Source organism: Silurus meridionalis, chromosome 28, assembly GCF_014805685.1.
Source record: "Silurus meridionalis isolate SWU-2019-XX chromosome 28, ASM1480568v1, whole genome shotgun sequence".
Taxonomy (NCBI): Eukaryota; Metazoa; Chordata; class Actinopteri; order Siluriformes; family Siluridae; genus Silurus; species Silurus meridionalis.
This window is the reverse complement of record NC_060911.1, coordinates 9898236-9925462: the sequence shown is the minus strand read 5'-3', so window position 1 is coordinate 9925462 and position 27227 is coordinate 9898236. Positions and strand designations below refer to the sequence as shown.

Below are 27227 nucleotides of genomic sequence, written 5' to 3'. Positions count from 1 at the left end.
ATACACTCCAAAATCTAGTGGCACATGATCTCAGAAGAGTGGAGATTTTTATACAGTAAATGGGAACAAAATGTGGAATGGGAAGTTCAAAAAGCACATACCAACCCTATTGTCGTGTCCACAAACTTTTGCCATATATTTGTCCATCTCATTTCGAGCTCTTAAGTCTTTAAAGTTGTATTGTTTTCATACAAAAAAATAAAAGGCTTTAATAAAAGATTCTATTTATTCTTGTAAATTTAAAAATAGGCAATTATTTTATTTAAATTGGATAGTTATAGAGATTTATAGCTTGAGTCATTTATAAACATTTATAGATGTTATAGACTGTTTAGTGCTATAAATGAAGTAATATATATACAGATTTCATTGTAAAGTACAGTAAACCTTTGATAAGTATTCCAAAGCTTAAAATTTGAATTCTCTAATACAATATTCAAATATGGTCATAGAATATTCAAATTCTAATATTCTTTATATATTCTTTATCTTTATTTTTTCATATAGAAAATTATTTCTTTTTGTAGACTTGTAAATGTGTGTTCAAATCACCATTTCAATAGATTGTTAGACTCCAATATTAGTTCCAAGTCTTGTAAAGTTTTAATGCTCATTGTTTTGTTTTAGTTCAATTGTCATTTGTGAAGTGAATTGATGTTCTGTCAACTTTATATATATATATATATATATATATATATATATATATATATATATATATATATATATATATATATATCTTTAAGGTTTGTCGAGTTTTCAATTCTGTCTGAAAGGAGCTGTGAGAGGGAGATAGACGATGGTCAGATGCTGCACCTTACCACCTAACGCCTTACCTCACTTGTGATTATTCAAATTTGCTTTGACTTTCAAATTACAGTCATTTTCAAGCCTTTGTGGTTGGAAAATGCGTGGTCTGCTTTACCCTGTGTCCACACAAAACAAGTCTCTGTGGGCGTGGCCTTATGATCTATTTCACTTACAATTACTGCAAAATCTTAACATGTGACTGTTACATTATAATTTTTTTTTTTAAGTTTTCTATAAATTTCAGGATTTTTGATAAAGCATTGACCGAAATCAAACTAAAACACAGTCAATGAAGCGGTTAGTACAAACGTGAACAAAATACACTCAGGGGAAAATTTGATGGCTGAAGGGGAAAGGACACACTGTGTGAAATATGTACTTTGGCTTGCTGCAGCGCTTACTTTCGCTTTGATTTGACTATCTGGTTGCAGTTTGATCGTTGCACTTGGTGAACTCTCTCATCATTGAGTCTTCAGCTTAGCTATTAGTATTTAAGAAGGCAGGGAATATAGGGGAGCTCCTTTGATATTCAATAGTACCACACAAGACCTTTTGTTGTATATATATTTTTTAATTGTTCATTATGGTTAGAAGCAGTTTCTTCGTAGCAGTGTTGCCGACTGGTAACATGAATCCAGGTTGGGGGGGAAGCAAGCCGTGAACGTGCAGATTTCGAATTGTTTTCGATCACACCTAAACTCCATAGATCTGATAAAATCTTTATTCAAATCCAACTTGCTGTCAGTGTAATAATAAATCAGAACCTAAATTAACCTGCAGGTGCGAATGAATTTTCAGCCCATCTTTTGTGTAGTAGAGAAAAACTGTAATTCATGAAGGACTAGTTGATTGTTGGTCTCAAAACACGTAATGCGTCAACCATTGTGACCATCCAAAAAGTTTAGGATGCTAGCTTTGCGCACTTTTTACTTTAATTTACTGGAGTAAAATTATTTTTTATTTATAAACTGTTAAATATCATTTAACACAGTGCTGAACAGAAAAATTATCCAAGCTTTTTAATACATTATTGTTTTTTCCACACAGTGTTTCTGTTTATGTGAGCCAGAGCCACACCAGATAATGGACTACGTAGCACGTTTCTTTGTATCTTTATTGTATAAGCTGACATGGAGGACACATTATGACCGCCTGTTCAGACAGTCAGAATCTTAAGAAGTGGAGATTTTATAGGGATCGTCTGGTACAGTGTGACAGATTTTTATTTATTTATTTATTTTATTGCTGTAATCAGAAAGGATGTGGTTATGTGGAAGGTCTGTGTGATGGAGGTCAGCGGAAAACAGCGAAAATAATAAAAGAAATATATATATTTTATGTAATAGCTTCCTTTATCAGTAATGCAGATATGCTATTGACAAGAAAATAATGTTTTGTGAAAATGCCTGCTCTCAGCTCCAAGGTGTTCGTGTCTCAATTGCGCCAGATTGCCGCAGTCCTTTGAATCTTTCCATGGCACGTTTTAGTATACCTGCGCTTAGTATGTGTATTGTGAATTGTTCCGCTGTTTCAAAATAACCTTTATTCGAACACTTCCTGTAACCCCTGCGTTTACCGTAATAGGGGTTTCGTTATGCCTCTTGCTCTGCTCCTTAGTTAACCTTCGGTTTGCAGGAAATGATGTCGCCTCGAGGAAGTGGAAGACATTTTGATGGTTTCTTAAGGGAACATCGTGTGAACGTCTGAATTGCTGTAGTCACACACAATATAATGCATGACCATAGATGTCACCCTGGCCATGGTGACGGAGATTAAAATGCCACAAACACTTTTTTTTATTATTATTATTTTTTAGTTATTTTTTTCTGAGCAAAATGTAAAGACTTGCAAAAGTAGACTGTCTTAGGTAATATGAATGCTGTTCATTTCTGTGTTAGGATGATAATGTAAAAAGGCTTAGTGGTTGGATCACGTGTTTGTGTGTGTGTGTGTGTGTGTGTGTGTGTGTGTGTGTGTGTGTGTGTGTGTGTGTGTGTAAGCTGTATGGTGAAACCGGTTTTGAGGAATTTGGGTGTATACAGTAGATGTGTGTGTGCATGTGTGTGTGTGCATGTGTGTGTGTGTGTATACATGTGCATGTGTGTGTGTTATTTCTGTCATTTGAATTGGTCAGAGCTGATTAGTGTGTTTTAAATGTGTTGGTGCAAAGTTTCACACCTCCTGCTCGGCTATGTTCTCTCAGGCCTTTTTGTTTAGTGCCAAGCCTGCAAATAGCGGCGACACACACACACACACACACACACACACACACACACACACACAGACTTACTGTTTACCCACAACTTCCCCACTGCACAGCTACAGCAGTGTTGCATGTTTTTTCAGAAGTATTTTGCATACTTTGTTTCGCTGTCCAATAGCGATCAGACACGTTCTCTTTCATTGCAGTCATCTGCTTGCAATTTGGTCATTTATTAGCATATTTACAGTCGACATGCCACCATTGCAGAAAGTTACTGCTAACATTCAATGGGCAAACCAGTACTAATCAAAAACCATCAGAGGCTACTGAGAAAAAAATCTAACATCACTGTGTGTGTGTGTGTGTGTGTGTGTGTGTGTGTGTGTGTGTGTGTGTGTGTGTGTGTTGACCTATAAGCAAGGATGGACCCAGAAGAAACAGTACAATGTTGAATTGTGACAACACTATTAGGACAAAAACTAAGCGGTCTCACTGTACGAATTTTTTTATACTTGTAATCTGTAAAATTTCATTTTTGCAACATTCCTTCATATCGGTGTGCAAGTTGCACATCCAGAGCCCTTAGAGTGCTTGTCTTTGCTTTGCTGTTTATTTATTTATTTATTTATGCTTAGACTTAGATATGCATTATTGTGCATAAGGGAAATAATCGAAATGTATTTATTTGTTTATTTATAGCTTTCTCTCTCTTTTTCTGGTGTAATGTTGATCTTCATCCGTGCTACTCGTCACGCAGCTTAGTTTCTGCCTGCGGGCTATTTCAGCTTAAACATGCTGGAGCAGGGACGTCAATACAATTAAACACTCGCAAACGCGCTCTATACGCTTGCTGTAAGGGTGAAAAAGACCCACACACACACTCCTACAAACAGTTCCACACAAAGTCAGTGTTGTCAACATTCAGCTTTCAGGTGATCTAAGGGATGGCGATAGTGATAGCAATCTTGTTATCAACAAACGTTTTCCCTGACAAAATTCCACACGGCGATAGTCGAACATGTCGACATATTGGCTTTTAGCCCTGTTCTGGCTTGTGCTCCTTACTGAGGTAAAAGGTGCTTTTCCAGTCTGGCTAGTGTCTTCATTTTTGCTTGACATGTGTTTAATGCGCGGTAATGGCCTGTTGTGCGCGCAGTTCGAGTTGTGTGACGGTTTTGCGCTGCGCTGCACTGTGTTACAGTCAGTTTTTGTCAGCGGTTCACGTTGCAGCTTGTTTTCAGGGGCATACTCGACTACTCCTGGCCGACATTTAAGACCTTGTGCCATCTCTAGTCACTGACTCCTGATCATCTAACACACTGTTATAATTATCCACCGCAAGTGCTGAACATTTAAATATTACACCTGGCTTTACATACGTTTAGTCTAATTAGCATGCTGTATCACATGCTGCTACATATCAGCCTAAAGAATAACACAGCTGCATATAAACATAATCTACAAAAATGCACAAATTCTTTCTCTTATGCATACTAACATACTTAATGTAAGTATGTATGCTTAAAGTGCATACCAAATAGTTTTTTTGGAATTACACCGTAGCATACTAAAAGTACATGCTATACTAAATAGCTTAATGTATATTAGACTGTAAAGACAAAAGTACTAGGACACCTTCTTTTTACCCTTCATCAGTACCTGTGTGAAAGTGAATACTAGTGTATGCTACATAGTGTAAAAAGGTGTACTGGCATTCTACATAGTGTAAGAGGGTCTAACAGAGTACTACACAGTGTAAAAGGGTGTATTTAAGTACTACATAGTGTGAAAGGGTCTATCAGTGTACTACATAGTGTAAAAGGGGTTATCAGTGTACTACATAGTGTAAAAGGGACTATCAGTGTACTACATAGTGTAAAAGGGGTTATCAGTGTACTACATAGTGTAAAAGGACTATCAGTGTACCACATAGTGTAAAAGGGCTATCAGTGTACTACATAGTGTAAAAGGGACTATCAGTGTACTACATAGTGTAAAAGGGGCTATCAGTGTACTACATAGTGTAAAAGGGACTATCGGTGTACTAAATAGTGTAAAAGGGTCTGTCGGTGTACTACATAGTGTAAAAGGGTCTGTCGGTGTACTACATAGTGTAAAAGGGTCTGTCGGTGTACTACATAGTGTAAAAGGGTCTGTCGGTGTACTACATAGTGTAAAAGGGTCTGTCGGTGTACTACATAGTGTAAAAGGGTCTGTCGGTGTACTACATAGTGTAAAAGGGTCTATCGGTGTACTACATAGTGTAAAAGGGTCTGTCGGTGTACTACATAGTGTAAAAGGGTCTGTCGGTGTACTACATAGTGTAAAAGGGTCTAACAATGTACTACATAGTGTAAAAGGGTCTATCAGTGTACTACATAGTGTAAAAGGGTCTATCGGTGAACTACATAGTGTAAAAGGGTCTATCGGTGTACTACATAGTGTAAAAGGGTCTGTCGGTGTACTACATAGTGTAAAAGGGTCTGTCGGTGTACTACATAGTGTAAAAGGGTCTGTCTGTGTACTACATAGTGTAAAAGGGTCTGTCGGTGTACTACATAGTGTAAAAGGGTCTGTTGGCGTACTACATAGTGTAAAAGGGTCTGTCGATTGTACTACATAGTGTAAAAGGGTCTGTCGGTGTACTACATAGTGTAAAAGGGTCTATCGGTGTACTACATAGTGTAAAAGGGTCTGTCGGTGTACTACATAGTGTAAAAGGGTCTGTCGGTGTACTACATAGTGTAAAAGGGTCTAACAATGTACTACATAGTGTAAAAGGGTCTATCAGTGTACTACATAGTGTAAAAGGGTCTATCGGTGAACTACATAGTGTAAAAGGGTCTATCGTGTACTACATAGTGTAAAAGGGTCTGTCGATTGTACTACATAGTGTAAAAGGGTCTGTCGGTGTACTACATAGTGTAAAAGGGTCTGTCTGTGTACTACATAGTGTAAAAGGGTCTGTCGGTGTACTACATAGTGTAAAAGGGTCTGTTGGCGTACTACATAGTGTAAAAGGGTCTATCGGTGTACTACATAGTGTAAAAGGGTCTAACAATGTACTACATAGTGTAAAAGGGTCTATCAGTGTACTACATAGTGTAAAAGGGTCTATCGGTGTACTACATAGTGTAAATGGGTGTATTGGAGTACTACATAGGGTCTAACAGTGTACTACATAGTGTACAAGGGTGTATTTGAGAACTACTTAGTGTAAAGGGGTGTATTTGAGTACTACATAATGTAAAAGGGTGTATTTGAGTACTTTTTTGTGTATTTGAGTAATACATAGTGTAAAAGGACTAAACACTACTAAATTATCCAGATCAGCATTCTAACAAAATCAATACTCTAAAAAAGTTATACTAGCATACAGGGAGTGCAGAATTATTAGGCAAGTTGTATTTTTGAGGATTAATTTTATTTGAGGATTTAATTTGAACAACAACCATGTTCTCAATGAACACAAAAAACTCATTAATATCAAAGCTGAATATTTTTGGAAGTAGTTTTTAGTTTTAGCTATTTTAGGGGGATATCTGTGTGTGCAGGTGACTATTACTGTGCATAATTATTAGGCAACTTAACAAAAAACAAATTCATACCCATTTCAATTATTTATTTTTACCAGTGAAACCAATATAACATCTCAACATTCACAAATATACATTTCTGACATTCAAAACCAAACAAAACAAATCAGTGACCAATATAGCCACCTTTCTTTGCAAGGACACTCAAAAGCCTGCCATCCATGGATTCTGTCAGTGTTTTGATCTGTTCACCATCAACATTGCGTGCAGCAGCAACCACAGCCTCCCAGACACTGTTCAGAGAGGTGTACTGTTTTCCTCCTTGTAAATCGCACATTTGATGATGGACCACAGGTTCTCAATGGGGTTCAGATCAGGTGAACAAGGAGGCCATATCATTAGATTTTCTTCTTTATACCCTTTCTTGCCAGCCACGCTGTGGAGTACTTGGACGGTGTGATGGAGCATTGTCCTGCATGAAAATCATGTTTTTCTTGAAGGATGCAGACTTCTTCCTGTACCACTGCTTGAAGAAGGTGTCTTCCAGAAACTGGCAGTAGGACTGGGAGTTCAGCTTGACTCCATCCTCAACCCGAAAAGGCCCCACAAGCTCATCTTTGATGATACCAGCCCAAACCAGTACTCCACCTCCACCTTGCTGGCGCCTGAGTCGGACTGGAGCTCTCTGCCCTTTACCAATCCAGCCACGGGCCCATCCATCTGGCCCATCAAGACTCACTCTCATTTCATCAGTCCATAAAACCTTAGAAAATCAGTCTTGAGATATTTCTTGGCCCAGTCTTGACGCTTTCAGCTTGTGTGTCTTGTTCAGTGGTGGTCGACTTTCTGCCTTTCTTACCTTGGCCATGTCTCTGAGTATTGCACACCTTGTGCTTTTGGGCACCCAGTGATGTTGCAGCTCTGAAATATGGCCAAACTGGTGGCAAGTGGCATCTTGGCAGCTGCACGCTTGACTTTTCTCAGTTCACGGGCAGTTATTTTGCGCCTTGGTTTTTCCACACGCTTCTTGCGACCCTGTTGACTATTTTGAATGAAACGCTTGATTGTTCGATGATCACGCTCAGAAGCTTGGCTATTTTAAGACTGCTGCATCCTCTGCAATATATCTCACTATTTTTGACTTTTCTGAGCCTGTCAAGTCCTTCTTTGACCCATTTTGCCAAAGGAAAGGAAGTTGCCTAATAATTATGCACACCTGATATAGGGTGTTGATGTCATTAGACCACACCCCTTCTCATTACAGAGATGCACATCACCTAATATGCTTAATTGGTAGTAGGCTTTCCAGCCTATACAGCTTGGAGTAAGACAACATGCATAACGAGGATGATGTGGTCAAAATACTCATTTGCCTAATAATTCTGCACTCCCTGTATGTCATAGCTTCTGAGTATTAATTAGTCCAGTAGTGCATGTTTTATTGGAGATCATCAATCTGTCTGCGGTCTGTGTTGGGGATTCTTTTAATGTGAAAAGTAGCTGAAGGTTTATGATTTAAAGAGTAATATGTGTTAACGTTTTTTTTGTGTGTTAATCGATATTTTTGGTCCCTGTTGCAAGTGTTTGTTGAAGGTGCTGTACAAAAAGGATGTAAATGCACTAAGAAATCTAAAAAAAAAAAAAAAAGACTATTGTTGTGTTTTGAAGACAGGAAAACACATATCTGACTGTTGGCAGTGTAATCAGCAGCAAGGGAGCAGCTGCGTGAGCCGTCTGTCAACCAGGCCTGATCGTTTTCCACCATCACTCTCTCTCACACACACTCACACACGCACACACACACACACACACACACACACACAGAGCTTCTGGCCTGAAAGATTTACAGGTTGTTTCATAGTAAAGGAAACAAATACAAAATAATTTGACAGCCATATACTGTGTAGTGTGTACAATCATACTTTGGGTTCAGTACTATGTGTGTGTACATTTGTCATGGTGTGTGTGGGTGTGTTTCTTTTGCATCAGGCATAAAATAGAATTTACAGAGGAATTGTAAATAGAGGTTTTACTCGTCTTCTGATTTGCATTTTGTCCTATGACACATGTTCATGCTCTGCCTGACACATGTATTTACACACACATATACACAAACACATACTCAAAGTGTGTATGAATTATCACTCGTTAAATGATCTAAAACTGTACATTACATAACTAATAGTATGAGTAGTAGCATACTAAATATTCCATAAATATAAATATATATATACATATATATTAGGCTCCTATAAATTCTTTCTTCTCTATACTAAAAGTATTCTATACTTGCATTCTACTCGAGTCCACAATTTCACCTAATCATATGGTATAGGTTTGCACACTTGCATACTAAATAGTCCCCAAACTGCACACTACATTACTTAATAGTTAAAAAATGTAGTAACTCTGTTCTCTGACATAACCTGTGCTGTAAAATCTTTGTGGTGTGTGTGTGTGTGTGTGTGTGTGTGTGTGTGTGTGTGTGTGATGAGAGACCTTTGCAAAAGCTTATCTTCCTTCCATTAATGTTATGCTAATAATAAAGTAGGGCTGCAGCTATCGATTATTTTAGTAATCGAGATTTTTACCGATTATTCCATCGATTAATCGGATAAAAAGTACATTTGCTTTATTTAAGAGCAATACTAAATATACAAGAGAAAATAAGACGGGTCTCTTAAAATGAACAAGCAATTTGTTTCCTTTTTAGAACATGTTTATTAGATTTTATTTGCTGAAATTGCATACAAGAGTATCTGTGAAAACTAAACCAATTTACTGCAATCAATTGCCGTATTACATCAAAATGCAAATATATATAAATAAAAAAAATCTATTTCAAATTACTTCAAAAACTGTAACCGCACTGTACGTTTTTTTCCTGTTTGAAATGATCCCAAACTTTGGAAACTTTCTAGCATTTTCTTTGGCCTGAATCTTCTCCTCACCCCTCGCTGTTTTCTTTCCATCCCTCCATTTTTATTCTGCACTGTCTTCTGTGTTCCCTGTCTGGAGCTCTCCAGAGACCATGGGAAAACACGGTGAGCTTCAAAGTTTAGAGGGTGGTACATCAGTAATAATGGTCCGTGAGGAAACAGTGCTCTGTGTGCATTTAAATAGACTAAATGGAAAAATAATTTGCATTTTTGTATTCGATTTACTCGAGTTACTTGAGGAATTGTTTCAACCGTATAATAAAGTATTAAAATGAGCTCAATGTGCCACACCTCTCACTTCCTCTTATCTGTTGACTTCCTGTTTCACTTTGATGTTTGCTGCTGTACAGTGCTGGTGGTAACCCTATTTGGTACCCTGGGTGGCATCAGATCACCAGTACATGTTATTTTTTAAATTTTGTAACGTTTGCATTAACAAATGAATAAAATATTGGTTGTATTAGTGCAAGGTCCTGCAATTTGATTGCTTTGTAATGTAATTGGTTACAGTGCTGCTGTGGTAGGGAAATCAGTTATATAGATGATATGCAGCATAAAAATACTTTGCAAAACTAAACGGATGAAAATAGGCCCATGAATAAATAAATCGTCAGCTTCCTGTCTCTCGTCATTGGTCGGAGTGTGTTTGAGAGACGGGGCTGTTGTATTGGCCTGCTGTGGTTTTGGATTGAACTCGTGCACTGATAAGTGTCAAAAACTGGCTTTTTGGGGTGGAGCCAAAAGCGGCACCCGATAAACAGAGTTGCATAACAGGGCAGGACGATTGGCATGCAGATACAAGGCGTAATTTTAGCAGCTATGATAAAGCACACAGTGTGCTGTTGCTGCCTCTGGCTGTCACCTAGGTTGCTTTAACTTTCTGCTTATGTAGGCATTAATCATTTTTAAAGAAGGCTATGCACACGTGATTACGTCTACAGCAAGGCTATGCGACCAATTACTCAGTCTGTAACCAAATGTAATTGTCATATATTTGCATATTTAAATGTAGTAAATGTATTCTTTAATACACTGGCGTATCATTATTGATAAGCAATAAGCCTGCTGGATGAAAATAAAAGGTGTCACAATGTTTTTTTTAGCCAATCAAAATTATTTTTGTGTTCAAGCCATGAATTGTACAATTACTAATACAACCTGATATACAGATTAGTAGACTACAGATGGTCCATGATTTACGGTGAATCAACTTAACGATTTTTCGAACTTATGATGGCAATATGACCAAATTGTACATTTTACATTCGGCGCGGCGGGCAAATGTAGCAGCTTACGTTGTAGTTTAAAGTTTTGTTTTGCTAAATGATGTGCTGTAATTTGTTAAATTATTAACAATACTGTATACCGATCAATCTTTAAGACTCCTGGGTAGGCTAGGCCATGTGTTTCGACTTCAAGTTTCGATGGCGTCTTCGGAACGCATCTCGGTCATAACTCTGGGAATACCTGTATATATATTTATATACAGATTTAAAGTTATAAATCTATTTATTTTAGATATATAAAAGGGTTCCAGTCAGCAAAGGGTTTGAGTACTTTTGGAATGAGTTGCATGAATATGAACGAATGTAGCGTTACTACGCAACTAGAGCGTAGGTGTCTTCCGTTGTGGTATTGCTATTAAAATCTGTATTTTATTTTATTTTTTTCTATTTTTGCTTCCAGTTCCTCGTTTTACGTACGGGACACTGGGAGACCCGTCCACTTTCAACCGTCCACGCTGGACTTTGGCACTCAGTAAGTGACTGGCGTTTTTATAGTGTCATTCTAAATTTAAACAAGTTCTCTCTCTCTCACACACACACACACACACACACACACACACACACACACACACACACACACACACACACCCACACATGCTTTATTTTCAGATGCACATTGTACAGTACAGACACTTGCCACACCCTGTCCACTACATGGTTCGCTCTGCATTTGATAATCTGCAGTGAAATAGTTTTCAAATTCCCCAAACCCACAATGCACTGCTTAGTTAGCATCCAAGATATGACGACATGTGGGACGGAGTGTGTGTTGTTTGGGACACATCCACCATGACCTTATGACAGTGTTTATGCGATCTGTGTGATCGTGTTTAGTTTGAGACACGTACATGGTGGACTGCTCACAGGGAGAAGTGTTTATGGTGCGGTTTATGGTTCCCCAAATAGAGTGATGCGATGTGTGATCCACTTTTGTGAATCTAAATGTTTAGGTTGTAGACGGAATCTCAAAGAGGTTTTATTCACTATATCTGTTTATTACAGAAGTCCTGAGTCCATTGGTTATACAAATTTTTTTGTTTTCTTATCACTACTTAAATTTCCTATGATTTTTTACAATGATAAACATGGTTTCCTCATAAACAGTACCTATTTTTTTCCATGTATTTGATATAAAAGCATGTTCTTCCATCCAGCATCATGGATAATAACCATTTCCACACGCTGTAGTCCACCGATATATTTTCTGTTTTTATAATAAACAAATGCTGGCCATTTTAATAGATTTTCGCCAAAAGCACAAAGAATATTTTCCCACAGCTAAGTGAGGTTCATGAGTTCCCCTTTGAGCTTCAGCAGGACCAGAATAGAGCAGAAATATTTTGGATTTGGAACACAGCCTGCATGCTACCAGCTACCATGCGGTGTTTGCTGATTTTTTTATTATTTTTTTCATCATCATGATTTTTCAATTGTGAATCTGGATTATATTTGGACTTCTGATTACACCAGCAGAGAATCTTATATTGTATCACACTTAGATATACACACACACACACACACACACACACACACACACACACACACGCATATGCTTGCAAGCATACAGTCACTCCACAGTAATTACCGAAGGGTGAAATTCGTATAGCTTAAACGAATTTCACCCTTCACACACACACACACACACACACACACACACACACACACACACACACACACAACTGAACAGAGTTAAAGAGAGCAGTCTCTGGTGCTAATGAAGTCGGAATTGAGCAGTCTTTAGTTTGGTATTTCCTTCAGCTGGGAGAGAGAGAGCGAGAGAGAGAGAAAAAACAAATAAAACCTTATGACAGTCCCCTTGCTCAATTTCATCATTCCTTATGTTCTAGCAACCATGTGCTTCTACCTGTTTACAACCCATACGTGCGCACGCGCGCTCACACACACACACACACACACACACGAATGATGTTGCAACAATGGTGAGCTTGTCTATTTTATTTATTTATTTATTTATTTTAATCACCCAGAGAAAACTGTTCCTAGGCAACCAGACATTATAAATGTTAAAAACCTAGCCAGTGACTAAGGCTAAAGGTTTCGCTAGCTACCGCACAACCATACAGTCTTCTCACATATCTCTGATGCCACTTTTTGACCCCACACACACACACACACACACACACACACACACACACAAAACTGAACGAATCTTTTTATAGGAGCTTTTAACTTTCTGATCATCTCTTTTTGGGCCACACTACATCTTTCTCACACACACACAGCTTTTGCATATGCTTGCAAGCAGACAGTCACTCCACAGTAATTACCGAAGGGTGAAATTTGTATAGCTTAAAAAAAAGTGTTCAGTCTACCTCGGGTGTTGTCGTTTCCCATGTTTGTGTTTGTGCTTTTGTTTGCAAGATTGTGAGAAGCCATTCAGTGTCTGGTAACTTATAATAAATAAATAATAATTCTAACAGTGTTGTTTTTTTAGGTCGATCTTAAACTTGAATGCAGGAATAAACAAAGCTTTGTTGTCTTAATAGCTAAGTTAGTGAACCTGCATTGCACCACCATCAGGGCCGATTGGAACTTATTGTCTCATTTGTAATTGTTAGTGTCTGTTTAGTTAATAAATGAATGAAAGTCTAACTTTGTGTGTGTTTGTGTGTAGACCTGTAGGTGTCCCGCGAGCTGAAACCATTTATATTCATAACCCGAGTTCGGAGCTGCCGGTTACGCTGCAGTCCGTCCTCACGTCCAGCTCACATTTTCATATGCCTGCCTTCCACAGACGGGTGAGTGGATGTGCTTCTATCTATCTATCGATCGATCGTGCATTTACACATTATGTTACAGCCTCATTCCGAAATGAATTAAATTAATTATTTTCCTCACAATTCTACAAACAAAACCCCATTATGACAACGTGAAAGAAGTGTGTTTGAAAAAAATACAGAAGTATTCACAGTCTTTGCTCAATACTTTTTGTTGAATCATATTTGGCATCAATTACAGCCTCAAGTCTTTTTGAGTTTGATGCTAGAATCTTGCCGCACCCATTTTTGGGCAGTTTCTCCCATTTTTCTCTGTAGAACCTCTCAAGCTCCATCAGGTTGGATGGGGAGCATCGGTGTGTAGCTATTTTCAGATCTCTCGAGAGGTGTTCAATAAGGTTCAAGTCTGGGCTCTGGGTGGGTCACTCAAGGACATACACAGAGTCGTCCCAGAGTCACTCCTTTGTTATCTCAGCTGTGTGCTGAGGGTCTTTGTCCTGTTGGAAGATGAACCGTCGCCCCAGTCTGAAGCTGGAGCAGGTTTTCATCATTGTCTCTGTACATTGCTGCGTTCATCTTTCCTCGATCCTGACTATTCTCCCAGTTCCTGCTGCTGAAAAACATCCCCACAGCATGATGAAGAAAATGCATTTTTTGTGCATTGATACAATCCTGTCTCTGAGGTCTACAGACAATTCCTAGTACTTCATGGCTTGGTTTGTGCTCTAACATGCATTGTTAACTGTGGGACCTCATATAGACATATGACATGTGTGTGCCTTTACAAATCACGTCCAATCAACTGAATTTACCAGAGTGGACTCCAATCAAACATCTTAAGGATGATCAGTGGAAACCGGAGGCACCAGAGCTCAATTTTGAGAGTCATTACAAAAGGCTGTTAATACTTATGTACATGTGAATTTTTATTTTTTTTTATAATTTTTTACCATTTTTTATTTTTAATACATTTGTAAAGGTTTTGAACAAACGTCTTTCACGTTGTCATTATGGGGTTTTGTTTGTAGAATTTTAAGGAAAATAATGAATTTAATTCATTTCGGAATGAGGCTGTAACATAAAATGTGAAAAAAAGTGAAACGCTGTGAATACTTTCCAGATGCACTCTGTCTGTTCGTCTGTCTGTCCATCTGTCTGTCTGTTTGTCCGTCCATCTTGTTCTTTACTTTCTCTTGTTTTTTTTTTTTACTCTCTCTCTCTCCTTCAAACCTGATTTTTCTAATTTTTCTAGCCTCTATAATGAACATTTAGCCCCTCAAACTTTATATTATTAATCCCATCAGCTATTTTAAAGTTAAATTTTAGATTGGAATCTGATCAGTTATTGAAGTAAAGACACTCTTTCAGTAGCCAGTTAGAACAAGCCTGGCTGTATAAACAGTCCTCTAATTAAAATTCAGTTGGAGGCGGGGCTTATGATCAGGCGTTGTCCATAAAAAATGATCTGAAACTCGAGTGAGTTCTCGTGCTGCTGTCGATTTTTCTCATTTGTCTGCTATAAGTATAATTAAAAAGTATAATGCTACTAAAATGTTTTTTAATTATAATCAAATATTAGTTATCGAGCCTAAATGAATGATCACAGCATGCTATTTATATTACCAGCTAAACCAGTGGCTTTGTGGCAGACGCACCAGACTGGAACCTCAGAGCGGAACTGAGTAAAACCTCATCAGTTTTGATGCAGGATGCCATGCTTGCTATTTAGTTTTCCCCTTCTAGATTTTCTGTAGCATTGTTTTTTTTGTTTTTTTTATGCAATCCTTAATTCATCCTTACCAGAAACTCATTTTCAGATATCATTGAAACAGAAAAAGACGGGTTAATCCAAAAATGTATTGGATTATCAGTCAGATAATCTGGAGAATACTGCAGAATTTTTCCCCTAAACAATTAATTTCATTATTTTTTTCTCTCTTTTGTGTCCCAGGTGATCCCACCCAGAGGGAAGACATCTTTTAAACTCATTTTCCTCCCAAGAGAGGAGGGCAATGTAGCAAGTTCGTTATTTATAAACACATCGACCCACGGGGTGGTAACTTACCAGGTGAGCTCGGGACATCCAATCTAAAACATCGATTAGGAAACATAAATGGGTCTCTTAAATCGTGTACAAATCTGAGAAAGCAGACTGCTTGATTTCTATTATCTGATAATGCAGTTTGGATTGTAACGTATTACAAACGGATATGCAAATTATTTAAAGATGATCATGCAGTACCTGGAAACGCTTCGTACTTTTAGTAGCTAGCTTACCAAATGTCGGTCAAAACAGTTTTGGTTGTTATTAGAATTTTTTTTCATGTTCTTGTCCGAAAAGGCAGAACTTTTCTTGAGCAAGCATGTCGCTTAGGAAAATCAATAAAAAAAAAAAAAACGATACAGCAGCGGAAAATGAAAATGTGCAGAGTTTGAGGGTGGTTGTATATAATATACACGAATGATATGTAGTTTTACCATGATATGTTTTCTGGATCGCGTATACCGTTTTGACCTACGTTGATATTGAGCTAATTTTCGAGCTAGCTAACCAGCTACGTCGCTAGTCAAACGTCTTTTACTTATTATATACAAATACTTTAAAACGATATTAATAAAACACATACTAGTAAATGGTTGCCATGTAAGTTTAAATGGTTTGCCAAAAAAATTACTATTGCTTTTTTTTTTAGGTAGCTAACAGTTAATTAGTCCTTGTTGGTTACCCCTTATGAGTGAGCCAGAGACGACTGTGGCTAAGAAAAACTCCTGAGATGGCATGAGAGAGAACCTTGAGAGGAACCAAACTGAGACGGGAACTCATTTTCATCTGGGTGGCACCAAAATGTCCATTTATTACATGTCCACTATTGTGGAAGTTACCAGCAAAACTGTTCATGGCAACTGAAGTCCTATTGTAGAAGTTTTTACAAATTATTACAGTTTTTAGGTTTGTTTGTGTTACAATACTAGAAATAATATAATCAGAAATAGAAAATCATCAGTCAAATCCCAAAATCAGAATTGTTTGTCGTTCACTCTCGGTGCTCCACGATTCTTAGGTTATTGATTATTGTTAAGATCAACTTGAACACAAATATAAGGTTTGCGTGACAAATCGTGATCCACACATTTCCTGTTAAACCTGGATTTATTTTCAGATGAAATGAAGTCTTCATGTAGGTTCATTTTAGAGGATTCTATAGTATTTAAACATGTAGTAGAGATATTTCTGTAACAGATTCTCTTTCTCTCTTTCTTTGTGTGCGTGTGTGCGTGCGTGCGTGCGTGCGTGCGTGCGTGCGTGCGTGTGTGTGTGTGTGTGTGTGTGTGTGTGTGTGTGTGTGTGTGTGTGTGTTTGCACGCCAGGTTTTTGGCGTCGGTGTAAACGCCGGCTCTGTAAAGGACGTGCCGAGAAAAGACGGCCTTCTCATATTTCCACATATACAAAGCATTAAACTCACACAAACTCAGGTAGGGTTTTTGCACATCTGCTGCCTCATGGTCAGCAACAGCCACACACACACACACACACACACACACACACCACCACCACACACACCACCACACACACAATTTTTGGTTTTGTTACATTTTTGAAAACGTTGATGTGATGCAACACTGCACGTTTCCCTGCACGACAGGAAGTCCGATGCAGCTTCAAAATGTCAGTTACCGCCTCTCTCTGCTTGAACCAGATATCCGACTACACACACACACACACACACACACACACACTCTGAGCTGTTGTTGTGGCTTTTTATCTGCCAGTTTTGCATGCTAGTATTTGTTTGTTAGCCTCCTTTAGCATGTTGTAAACAGAACGAAGAAGGCGATGTTCAAAAACTGCACTTTAATGAAACAACGTGCAAAACAGTGTAGCGAATGTACATTTTAAAAACGCTATTAAAATGTATTTAAAATAAAAATTCTAATATAAAAATATTTACCCTTCAGATTAATCGAGTTCCGAATGTTAATTCGTTTATAATTACGAATAATATAATTAGACTATACGTCGATAAGTTACACGTGAAAACCAATTTAGAGTTTAAACACATTAAGGAGCACTTTGGATCTCCTAGTTCATATAAATGGATGCTGTAGCGTTACATTTTTATATTCTTTCTTTTTGTTTGGGAATGTTAAAGGAATTAAATGTGCACAGTGTTTTGCCAAAATCATGTCACCTTCTGAGACTGATGATTTTATAACATTTTATTTTTTCCAACAGGAAAATGCTTTAAATATTACCATCCTGGGACTATTATTGGACTGCAGTCTTCCCAAAGCACTCTATGCTCACCCACAGGTACCCACCCACACACACACACACACACACACACACACACACACACACACACCTCAAACACACACATTTGAGCTTACGTTGTAGTTGTCATATCCACCAGTCTTGATGGACAGTGTTGGGTGTTTAATGGAAATTAGGGGAGGAAAGGTACATGTATTCGTATCGTACTTTTTCGGTACAGTGCGCATGTACAAATGCAATCTTTTCAGAGTTCCTTCACGAACATATTAAGTGGCAGATCGCACGTTTGTTTAGTCTCTGCCTCACATTTTGAGCACATTTTAAAAAATTGTTATTAAACTTGAAAACATACAAAACACTGTCAAAGACCCAACGGAGCGTGTTGGGTGGTTGATGGAGAGCGTTGGGTCTTTGATAGAGACCGTTGGGTGTTTGACGGAGAGTGTTTGGTGTTTGTAGGAGAGCGTTGGGTGGTTGACGGAGCGCATTGAGTGTTTGACGGAGAGAGTTAAGTGTTTGATGGAGAGCATTGTGTCTTTGATGGAGAGTTTTGGGTGTTGGATGGAGAGTGTTGGGTGGTTAATTGGACAGTGTTGGGTGTTCGATAGTGACTGTTGGTGTTTGATGAAGAGTTTTGGGTGTTTAATGGTTTCTGTTGGGTGTTTGATGGTTTCTGTTGGGTGTTTGATGGTGGCGTTGGGTGTTTGATGGTGGCCGTTGGGTGTTTGATGGTGGCTGTTGGGTGTTTGATGGAGAGTTTTGGGTGTTTGATGGTGGCTGTTGGGTGTTTATGGTGGCTGTTGGGTGTTTGATGGTGGCTGTTGGGTGTTCGATGGAGAGTTTTGGGTGTTTGATGGTGGCTGTTGGGTGTTTGATGGTGGCTGTTGGGTGTTTGATGGTGGCTGTTGGGTGTTTATGGTGGCTGTTGGGTGTTTGATGGTGGCTGTTGGGTGTTTGATGGAGAGTTTTGGGTGTTTATGGTGGCTGTTGGGTGTTTGATGGTGGCTGTTGGGTGTTCGATGGAGAGTTTTGGGTGTTTGATGGTGGCTGTTGGGTGTTTGATGGTGGCTGTTGGGTGTTTGATGGTGGCTGTTGGGTGTTTATGGTGGCTGTTGGGTGTTTGATGGTGGCTGTTGGGTGTTTGATGGAGAGTTTTGGGTGTTTTATGGTGGCTGTTGGGTGTTTGATGGTGGCTGTTGGGTGTTTGATGGAGAGTTTTGGGTGTTTGATGGTGGCTGTTGGGTGTTTGATGGTGGCTGTTGGGTGTTTGATGGAGAGTTTTGGGTGCTTGATGGTGGCTGTTGGGTGTTTGATGGTGGTTGTTGGGTGTTTGATGGAGAGTTTTGGGTGTTTGATAGTGGCTCTTAGTATTTGGTAGTGTGTTAATGTTTGATGCAGATTGTTGGGATTCATGTTTAATAGTAAACATGGTAATTTAACATTGGAAAATAATGGTGTTTTGTGGTGCATGTTGGTTTGCAAAAGAATTTCGATGTTTATTAATATAGAAAATTGATATGTGACTGTGGATTTGGTCTTTGATATAGAGGTTGGTGTGTATTAGTGAACGATAGCATTTTTTGCTGTGTTTATGATGGAGCATAGCAAGGGTATCTGTGTATGTGTGTGTGTGTCTGTGTGTGTGTGTGTGTGTCACCACTAACTGTTAATCATTAACAGTACCTTAACCTCAGTCTGCTGATGCAGTGGAGAGATATGTTATAAATGTCTGTGCTTGGTGTTAATGCGTCAGCAGCCCGTTTGGGTCGTTGCCCTGTTCCACACATTCTCATGTTATAGCCAGTTCATGCAATTCGTGTCCTATTATGTCAGTAGTGTAGCAGGCCAAGAGCTCCACTGCCATTCGTGCTTTTTATTTTTAGACTTTTACTAAATGTACTTAAAATTAAATGTTCTTAGAAAGTAAAATCTCTACTAGCAGAAGCTGGATGCATAAATAGGGTTTTTAAATTCCTCCTAATACTTTTCTTTTGTTTTTTGTGAGACTTGCCTGAGTGGAAACTTGGAACTTGGAACACATATATATATATATATATAGTAAATGGATGCTGAAATGTGAGGGGGTGAACTCAAGATAAAGATATATAGATACACACACACATACACACACACACACACACACACACACACACACACAGTGCATTTGAAAAGTATTCAGACCCCCATCTTATGTGTGTGTATACATCTGTGTGTATATATATACACAGATTAGGCATAACATTATGATCACCTGCCTAATATTGCGTTGGTCCTTTTACTGCCAAAACAGTTCCGACCCGTCGAGCATTAACATTATTAACTTCTTTAGCAATATGAGCTACAGGAGTTCGTCTGTTGGATACACAGAGCAGCCTTCGCTCTCCACATGCATCAATGGGCCTTGGCTCCCCCCATGACCCTATTGCCGGTTCACCACTGTTCCTTCCTTGGAGCACCTAAGAGCTTCAGTTTTGGAGCACTAATCCTTACCCTTGCCCATTTTTCCTGCCTTTAACACATCAACGTTGAGGACAAAATGTTTACTTGCTGCCTAATAATATCCCACCCACTAATAGATGATGAAGAGCTAATCAGTGTTATTTACTTCACCGCTCATAATGTTATAATGTCATAAAGTTATGCCTGATCAGTGTATGTGACTATCTATCTATCTATCTATCTATCTATCTATCTATCTATCTATCTATCTATCTATCTATCTATCTATCTATCTATCTGTCTATCTGTCTATCATCTTTTTCTCAGGGCTTGTGTTTTGGAGCAGAGGATGAAGGACGTTTCTCTCTCCAGATCAGTCTCTCTGAGAGAGGCGAGAGGCCGGCTTACCTGGATAAAATGAAGCCCTACGTGCTGGAGAACATCATGGTGCTGCTCGTCTTGCCTCCACCGGGGGGTGCCGCATGTACGTAACATCACAGTGTCATACATTCGACATGCCCTAGAGCGCTTCCTCTTTTTATTTCTGTTTAATTTAAAACTTGGCCATTGTAATGGTTAATATATTACTTTATCACTACCTAACTTCCGGTAGGACAGCGCACCCAGAATGAGTTGTGATTTGATGTATTGATATGAAGTATTTTTTAATTCGTAGCGTGTTTTTACTATTCCTTTGCATACAGAGATCCTTTAACAAATGGTGGTTTATAGACCAGTTGCTTATCTCAGAAATCATGTGGCCCAGTGCTGCCCCCATGTGGCATGTTGTGGTGTTATTTGTGTGTTTGGATTCAGAATGTTGGAGTAAATGGTGCTAATTCTCCCCTTTTCTAGATCCAAAAATAGGGGTGTACATGCTGAACTCAGGGGTCAAACAGCTCTTTGTCAAGGTAAGTGCACAAATAAGATAAACATTCAATTGTGAATGCTGTGTAAGCGTAAGGTCGTTGTATCTGATTTGATCCGGGAAGGTTTGTTTAACTTGATGCAAAAAACGTAAACAGGGAACTATTTTAAAGGAAATTATGAAACTAGCGATAAACAAGAAGGATATCTTTTATTTTTTTACAGGAAATAGAGATTTTGCCAAGGACAGACATCTCTGTAGATATCAGCCACATGCCACTAAAAGCTTCTGCCAGTAACCTCACTCAGGTGGCCACTCTGTCCTGCAGACGTGAGTTCTTCTCTATATATAATAGTCCCATTATATCTTCAAACATTTTATGCAATGCTTTGTGATGGGAACACCGTATAGTACTGCCTCGTGGAAGAGTTTTATATATATACTTCATATATACAATATATGTTGGCACAATACAATTCATTACATTTATGGTCAATGAAGAAGTTCAGCCACGGTTGTATAGTCTGAACCGTAGTTGCTCAAGCAGACTTTGTAAATGATGAGTCAGTCATGGTCGAACAATATTTGGACTTCATTTGGGAAAAGTGGTGATTGAACGAGATGGAATTTTAAGAATTGATCTCGGACTGGTCGCCCTGTACATCAATAAAGTGTCAAATGCTACCTTTGTGGTGTACAAAATATTGGGGAATCTTGATATATATATCGAGTGCTATTGTGTATTGTTTGGTTTTTTGTTTTCTTGCATAATTATTTTTCTCTCCTGTGTGTATTTTTTTTCTTTCCAGGATCTTTGTTGTCTCAAAGTAAAAAATGCACGAGTCAGATAAGTGTGCAGATGTTGGGCAACATCAGTGTGAACATGTTTCCATGGCTGGAGCACACAAACAGGTGAGACCGTCTGTCTGTCTGTCTGTCTGTCTGCCAGTTTGATTATATGGATATATCGATTATCCTGTCTGTCTGTAAGAATCTGTTAATCTGGTTATCTTTATGTCTGTCTATTAATCTGTTTCGCTGTTTGTTTCTTTCCATCTGTCAGTTTCTCTGTCTTTCTGTCTTTGGCGATGTCTACACTAATCTGGATCGATTTGCAAACGGTTTCCGTTTAAAAACTCTCCATCCACACTATTTTTTATTTTCAGTCGTTTCCCACGCTGACGGAAAACGTCTGAAAACGCTTACGGGCCCCGGATTTCGTGTGAGCAAAACGTAAGACTTTTCGACCCGCGTCATTTCCCCCTGTCGTTTATTTACTTTTTGGCTCTTTGGAACGTTTGCGGCGATGTTGAGAAAAAGCGCCGTCGTGTCATCGTTTTCGATAGCCGTCCACACTAAATTTATTTTTACATTTATCTGTTCTTAAGCAGCTTCATTTCAATTGACTGAAAACAAGGAAGGTAGGCCAAAAACAGAGAAGAATATTGTTTTCTAATGAAAAAGCATTAGTGTAGACATAGCCTTTGTCTTTTTGACTTTCTGTCTCTCTTACAGTCCTGTGTATCTGTAAGTGTGTCTTTTTGCACGTCTGTCTCTTATTGTTGCTCTGTGTATAAATATCTGTTGGTTTTACTGCTACTGTCATGTATTTTGATATCTTTCTGACTATAGTCGATCCTTCTGCCTTTAAGATGTCAAGGCTCCAATCATTCTCTCACTTTTTCCATGTGTCTGTCTCTCCCTCTGTAGTGTCCTTGATTCTACTGGCTGGTTTCAGTTCATACAGAAGCAGAAAAGTGTGGATCAGGTGGAATTGTGGCTCACAAACCCTCTCCATCTGGGCTTCACAATCACTAACGTCTCCCTGAGCCAGCCATTGCCTCGGCTCTTTAAGGTAAACGCATCATATTTAATAATTCACATACACCTACTATGAAGATTCAGCTAGAATCTGTATTAAAGTTTAACGTAATGAAAAAAACCCGTGTCTTTGTTCATTCCTGTGCAGATAGTAAACGTCAGCAAGTCAGTGGGTGCGGCATCTGGGTCCTGGAAGCTCCTGAAGCTCCACCTCCTCAACAAAACATTGCCTGTCAACGTAGTTGCCGTGGTAACCATTACCACCAGCTTGGGCTTTTCGCTAGAGCTGCGTGTGCACGCGTCCTCCACAGGGTCAAAGGTGAGGGTTTATTACTCTTTGTGTATTAGTATAATTAATAGCGGTACAGTAGTAGTGATCTTGCTGTTGCTCTGCTCAGAGAGGGGAGGTGGTGTTTGAGGGCGGCGGTGAGTGTGAGCAGCTCTGTCCTCTTCGCCTGTCCAGAACCGGTGAGTAAAGCAGGACATCAGTACAAAGTGCTGTGTGTGTGTGTGTGGGTTTGGGTTTGTGTTCGGGTTAGTTCACAGAATAACCTCTTGTTGCTCTTCGTGTGTGTTTGCGACAGGACGTTTTGAATGGCAGCAGTCTCTTCTCCCAGAATCCTTTTCTTCCTTGTGGAAGACAGACAGCGGTTTGGCAGCGACGCTCTGCAGCCGCTGGCAGCGTAGTAAAGAGCTTTCCTGCAGGTACAGTGTGTACACACACAAACACACATTATAAGCTAAAATTTTTATGCATGCTACAGGTGCATCTTTAAATGTGTCTAGTAGGGATGTGCATCTGCAAAACTGAGGCAGATTCGATTCTCATCTTGATGCATAGCCGATACACTAAAGATACATATGACGCAGCTACCGATGCGATGCGGTTTACCCAATTACGATGCAGTACGATTCGATTTCGATTCGACACCATGCGATTTAATGCAATATTATGCAGTGGAAAAAATATGATGCTGTGCAATTCAATGTGGTACAGATAGTTCGCTTTTATTTCTTTGGTTCAGACAGACAGCAAATCATCAATTTTCTTGACCTTTTCATGAGCACACCCTTGTAGCTAAAAATAAAAGCAGATGTTCTTTTCCTGTTCTGTCTCGAGGAAAACGCAGCTCTACCTCTGCCATGTTAATCTGTATTCTCTCTGCCTCGGTCTGCATAGTGTTGTGATACGTCGTATTTACGTAGCAGCAGTGGTGAGGCTCGAGAAACAGTTTAGCGAGGAGAAATCAGTCTACGTATAAAATATTTGTCACAAATCGCTGGTCACTTTCTAAATAATAAAAGTATCTACTTATAATGATATATAAATAAATTGGTCTTTACCGATGCAAATGTGTTACAAATGCTAACTTGTATCCAATGCACACGTTTTTAAAACATCGCATTGTAAATTTTAATACACACACACACACACACACACACACACACACACACAATCCACATTTTTGCAGCATATAATTATAACATCCTTTCTTTTTGTGGTGTGTGTAGATGGCCCAGACTTCCCTCAGAGCATGCTAGTGCTCTAGATTTTGGAGCCACACCAGTCAATGAGAGCAAAGTATGCACACACAATATATATAAATCAGACTTTAGTTTTCCCTGTGAAATAATTCAGATATTTAAAAGTGTTTATTTTCTCAGATTAAAAACTTGACTCTGAAAAACCCAACCGGTTCTGTGGTTTCTGTGGAAATCCGAACCCTTTCCTCATACCCAGCTCCCCTTGAGGCGTTAGATCTTCTCACCAAGTGGTAAGTCTTTAATTTTCCACTCAAAAGGCTCTGCTTTGTTGATTGTTGTGAAACATTTTCATCAAGTTAATTTTATTTTTTTTTTATACTTTCCAGGTTTAACATCAGTCCTCTCTCGGTGAACATCAGTACAGCTGAGTTCTCTCTGCTTCCAACTGGTCAGAAGGTAAATGTTTTTTTTTTTCTTCTTGAAAAATGACTAAAATATTTGTCATGTATACAGTTCATGAAATATAGGAAGTGTACAAGCTCAAATTTAGCATAATGTCTACTAGGGGTGTAGCGGGACGCAAAATACATGGTTCGGTTTTAAGTCACGGTTTGGTTTAATTTCGGTACAGTTGAGGGGAAGAAATGCAAAACACAAAATTGCTTGTCGTTTTTTTTTTTTTTTATATTTTTTCAACATTTGTGAACATCAACAGTTTTAAATAAAAAATTAAATGTATATAAAAAAAAGATCAAATCAATGCAATATTTTTTTTTTATTATATTGATTAAATTGAGTAATTGATTAAATGCGCACAAATTACATTTATTAAAAATAAATTAAATAAATAGAAAAATGTTTAAAAAAAATTTGGTTACATTTGTTAGACCCCAGTTGGGTACTACAGATGTTACTTAAAATGTTATTTTATTTTATTTATTTATTTTTTTTACTTTTAATATGTAATTTTCTAAAGATATGTTCTACTTAACTGTTTTACTTATTTCAGCATACTTTTACAAATATCTGCATTAAAGAAACACAAGATATTGTTTATTCAATTTATTTATTTATAAATGAAATCATTCCTTCTTGTAGTTGTCTATAAAACGCAAAAGACTCTATCACTACACTGAACAAAACCCAAATTTTCCCGCATGCACAGTACAAATCGTGTTTCCGGTATCGAATAGTTAGAGATACTGTGGTTGATCTAAACAATGTTCAGAAGGTTATTACGGCATCTATTAAATAATAATAATAATAATAATAAAAGGCCACTCAGTTTGAAACGTTTATCACGTGACACTGTGCTCAAAGTGCGAGGTGCAGACTAAACAAACTTGTGCTCCACCACTTAGTGTTTCCAAGAAAACTCTGATTGGATAAGTGTAAAACAGGGATTGACAAAATTCCGGTACCGAAATGGTTCAGAATGAATACGTGTACCGTTACACCCCTAATTTCCACTGATCCAGGAAAGCAGGCAAGTGAATGAAATCTGGACAAAAAAGAAAATCTGTTTGTGTGTCCAGTCTCGGGAGATTCACCGAGGCGGCAGCGTGCGGCGGATCATCCTGCAGCCGTGGGAGACGAGGAGTGTGTCAGTTGCATATACACCCACTGAACACAAACCTGTCACCTCCCTGCTTCTCATCAGGTATGTCCAAGTGTGTGTTTATTTATTTCACCATTTCCAGCATAGTAACGGCAAAATTACCAATTATAATCCAGACACCTGATGCAGCTTCTGTGACAGCTTACATGCGATTTATCCTCTCGTTTTCTCAGGAATAACTTGACGGTCTTTGACCTGGTGTTGATAAAAGGATTTGGAGCGAAGGAGCTCCTACGCGTTGGGGGGAAACTCCCCGGTCCCGGCGCGTCGCTGCGCTTTAACGTTCCCCAGTCCACCCTGATGGAGTGCAGAGACGGTAAGAGTAACACAGTAATCGCTCAGCTTAAAAACTCCACTTGCAATACAGTGTGTTTGAATCCGCCATTTTGACATCCATGTGTCTCTTAGGTTTGCGCAATCACCTCAGCAAGCCACTGTTCGCCATCCAGAAGAGTTTTAAAGTGGAGAATGCAGGCGAGCTTCCTCTGACCGTTATGTCCATGAACATTAACGGCTATAAGTGCCAGGGTTTTGGCTTCGAGGTTCTGCAGTGTCGGTCCTTCCGCATCGACTACAACTCCTCCTCTGAGATTACAATAGCGTAGGTTTACACATGCCTTCATGTACACATGCCTTCATGCCTTCTATATATATATATATATATATATATATATATATATATATATATATATATATATATATATATATAATGAATAATCACAAAAACGGTTTAGAAAATTTCAACTTTTGCAATGTTCAAAAAACTCATTCATAACTCAATGTGAAATAGCAGCAAAAACTCACATTGATAAAGAACAGTAAACCAAATATTAGGATTATTGCACTATTTAAGGACCTTTTTTATTTTTATTTTATAGCATTTTAAAAATAGCATCATAACTTTATAAACTAGTTTTCAAAGACCAACATCAAATTCATTTATGCAAAAAAATAAATTACCGCACCCAGTGATTTTTGTGCACTGAAGTCAGGTTGAATATCTGAGGTGGATATGCGAAGGACAGCACACAAATTATGATCACTGAGAGAGGCTCTGGATTTGGATCTGGAAATCTCTACATTCTTTATCAGTTTTTCTTTTTTTAATGTTAGTTGACATATATAAGGGCTAAGAGCTAATTTCTTGGAAGCTGTCCAACACATTGGCTGAGGGCATAAGCGCACCGATGAGTTGATAATAAAAAAAATAGTGG

At 38.5% G+C, this 27227-nt stretch overlaps 1 protein-coding gene across 1 annotated transcript in view; it reads left to right on the top strand.

Annotated features, from left to right (window-relative positions):
- Positions 1-27227, top strand: part of LOC124381286 (transmembrane protein 131-like) — a 54522-nt gene that overhangs the window by 18782 nt on the left and 8513 nt on the right. Inside the window, 19 exon segments of the mRNA XM_046842753.1 lie at positions 11172-11243; positions 13407-13530; positions 15461-15577; positions 16879-16983; positions 17744-17821; positions 20549-20705; positions 21077-21132; positions 21314-21419; positions 21899-22001; positions 22800-22944; positions 23059-23229; positions 23309-23378; positions 23495-23615; positions 24423-24492; positions 24576-24685; positions 24782-24851; positions 25931-26055; positions 26187-26329; positions 26422-26614. Of these exon segments, the coding sequence (XP_046698709.1) occupies positions 11172-11243; positions 13407-13530; positions 15461-15577; positions 16879-16983; positions 17744-17821; positions 20549-20705; positions 21077-21132; positions 21314-21419; positions 21899-22001; positions 22800-22944; positions 23059-23229; positions 23309-23378; positions 23495-23615; positions 24423-24492; positions 24576-24685; positions 24782-24851; positions 25931-26055; positions 26187-26329; positions 26422-26614 (2136 nt within the window).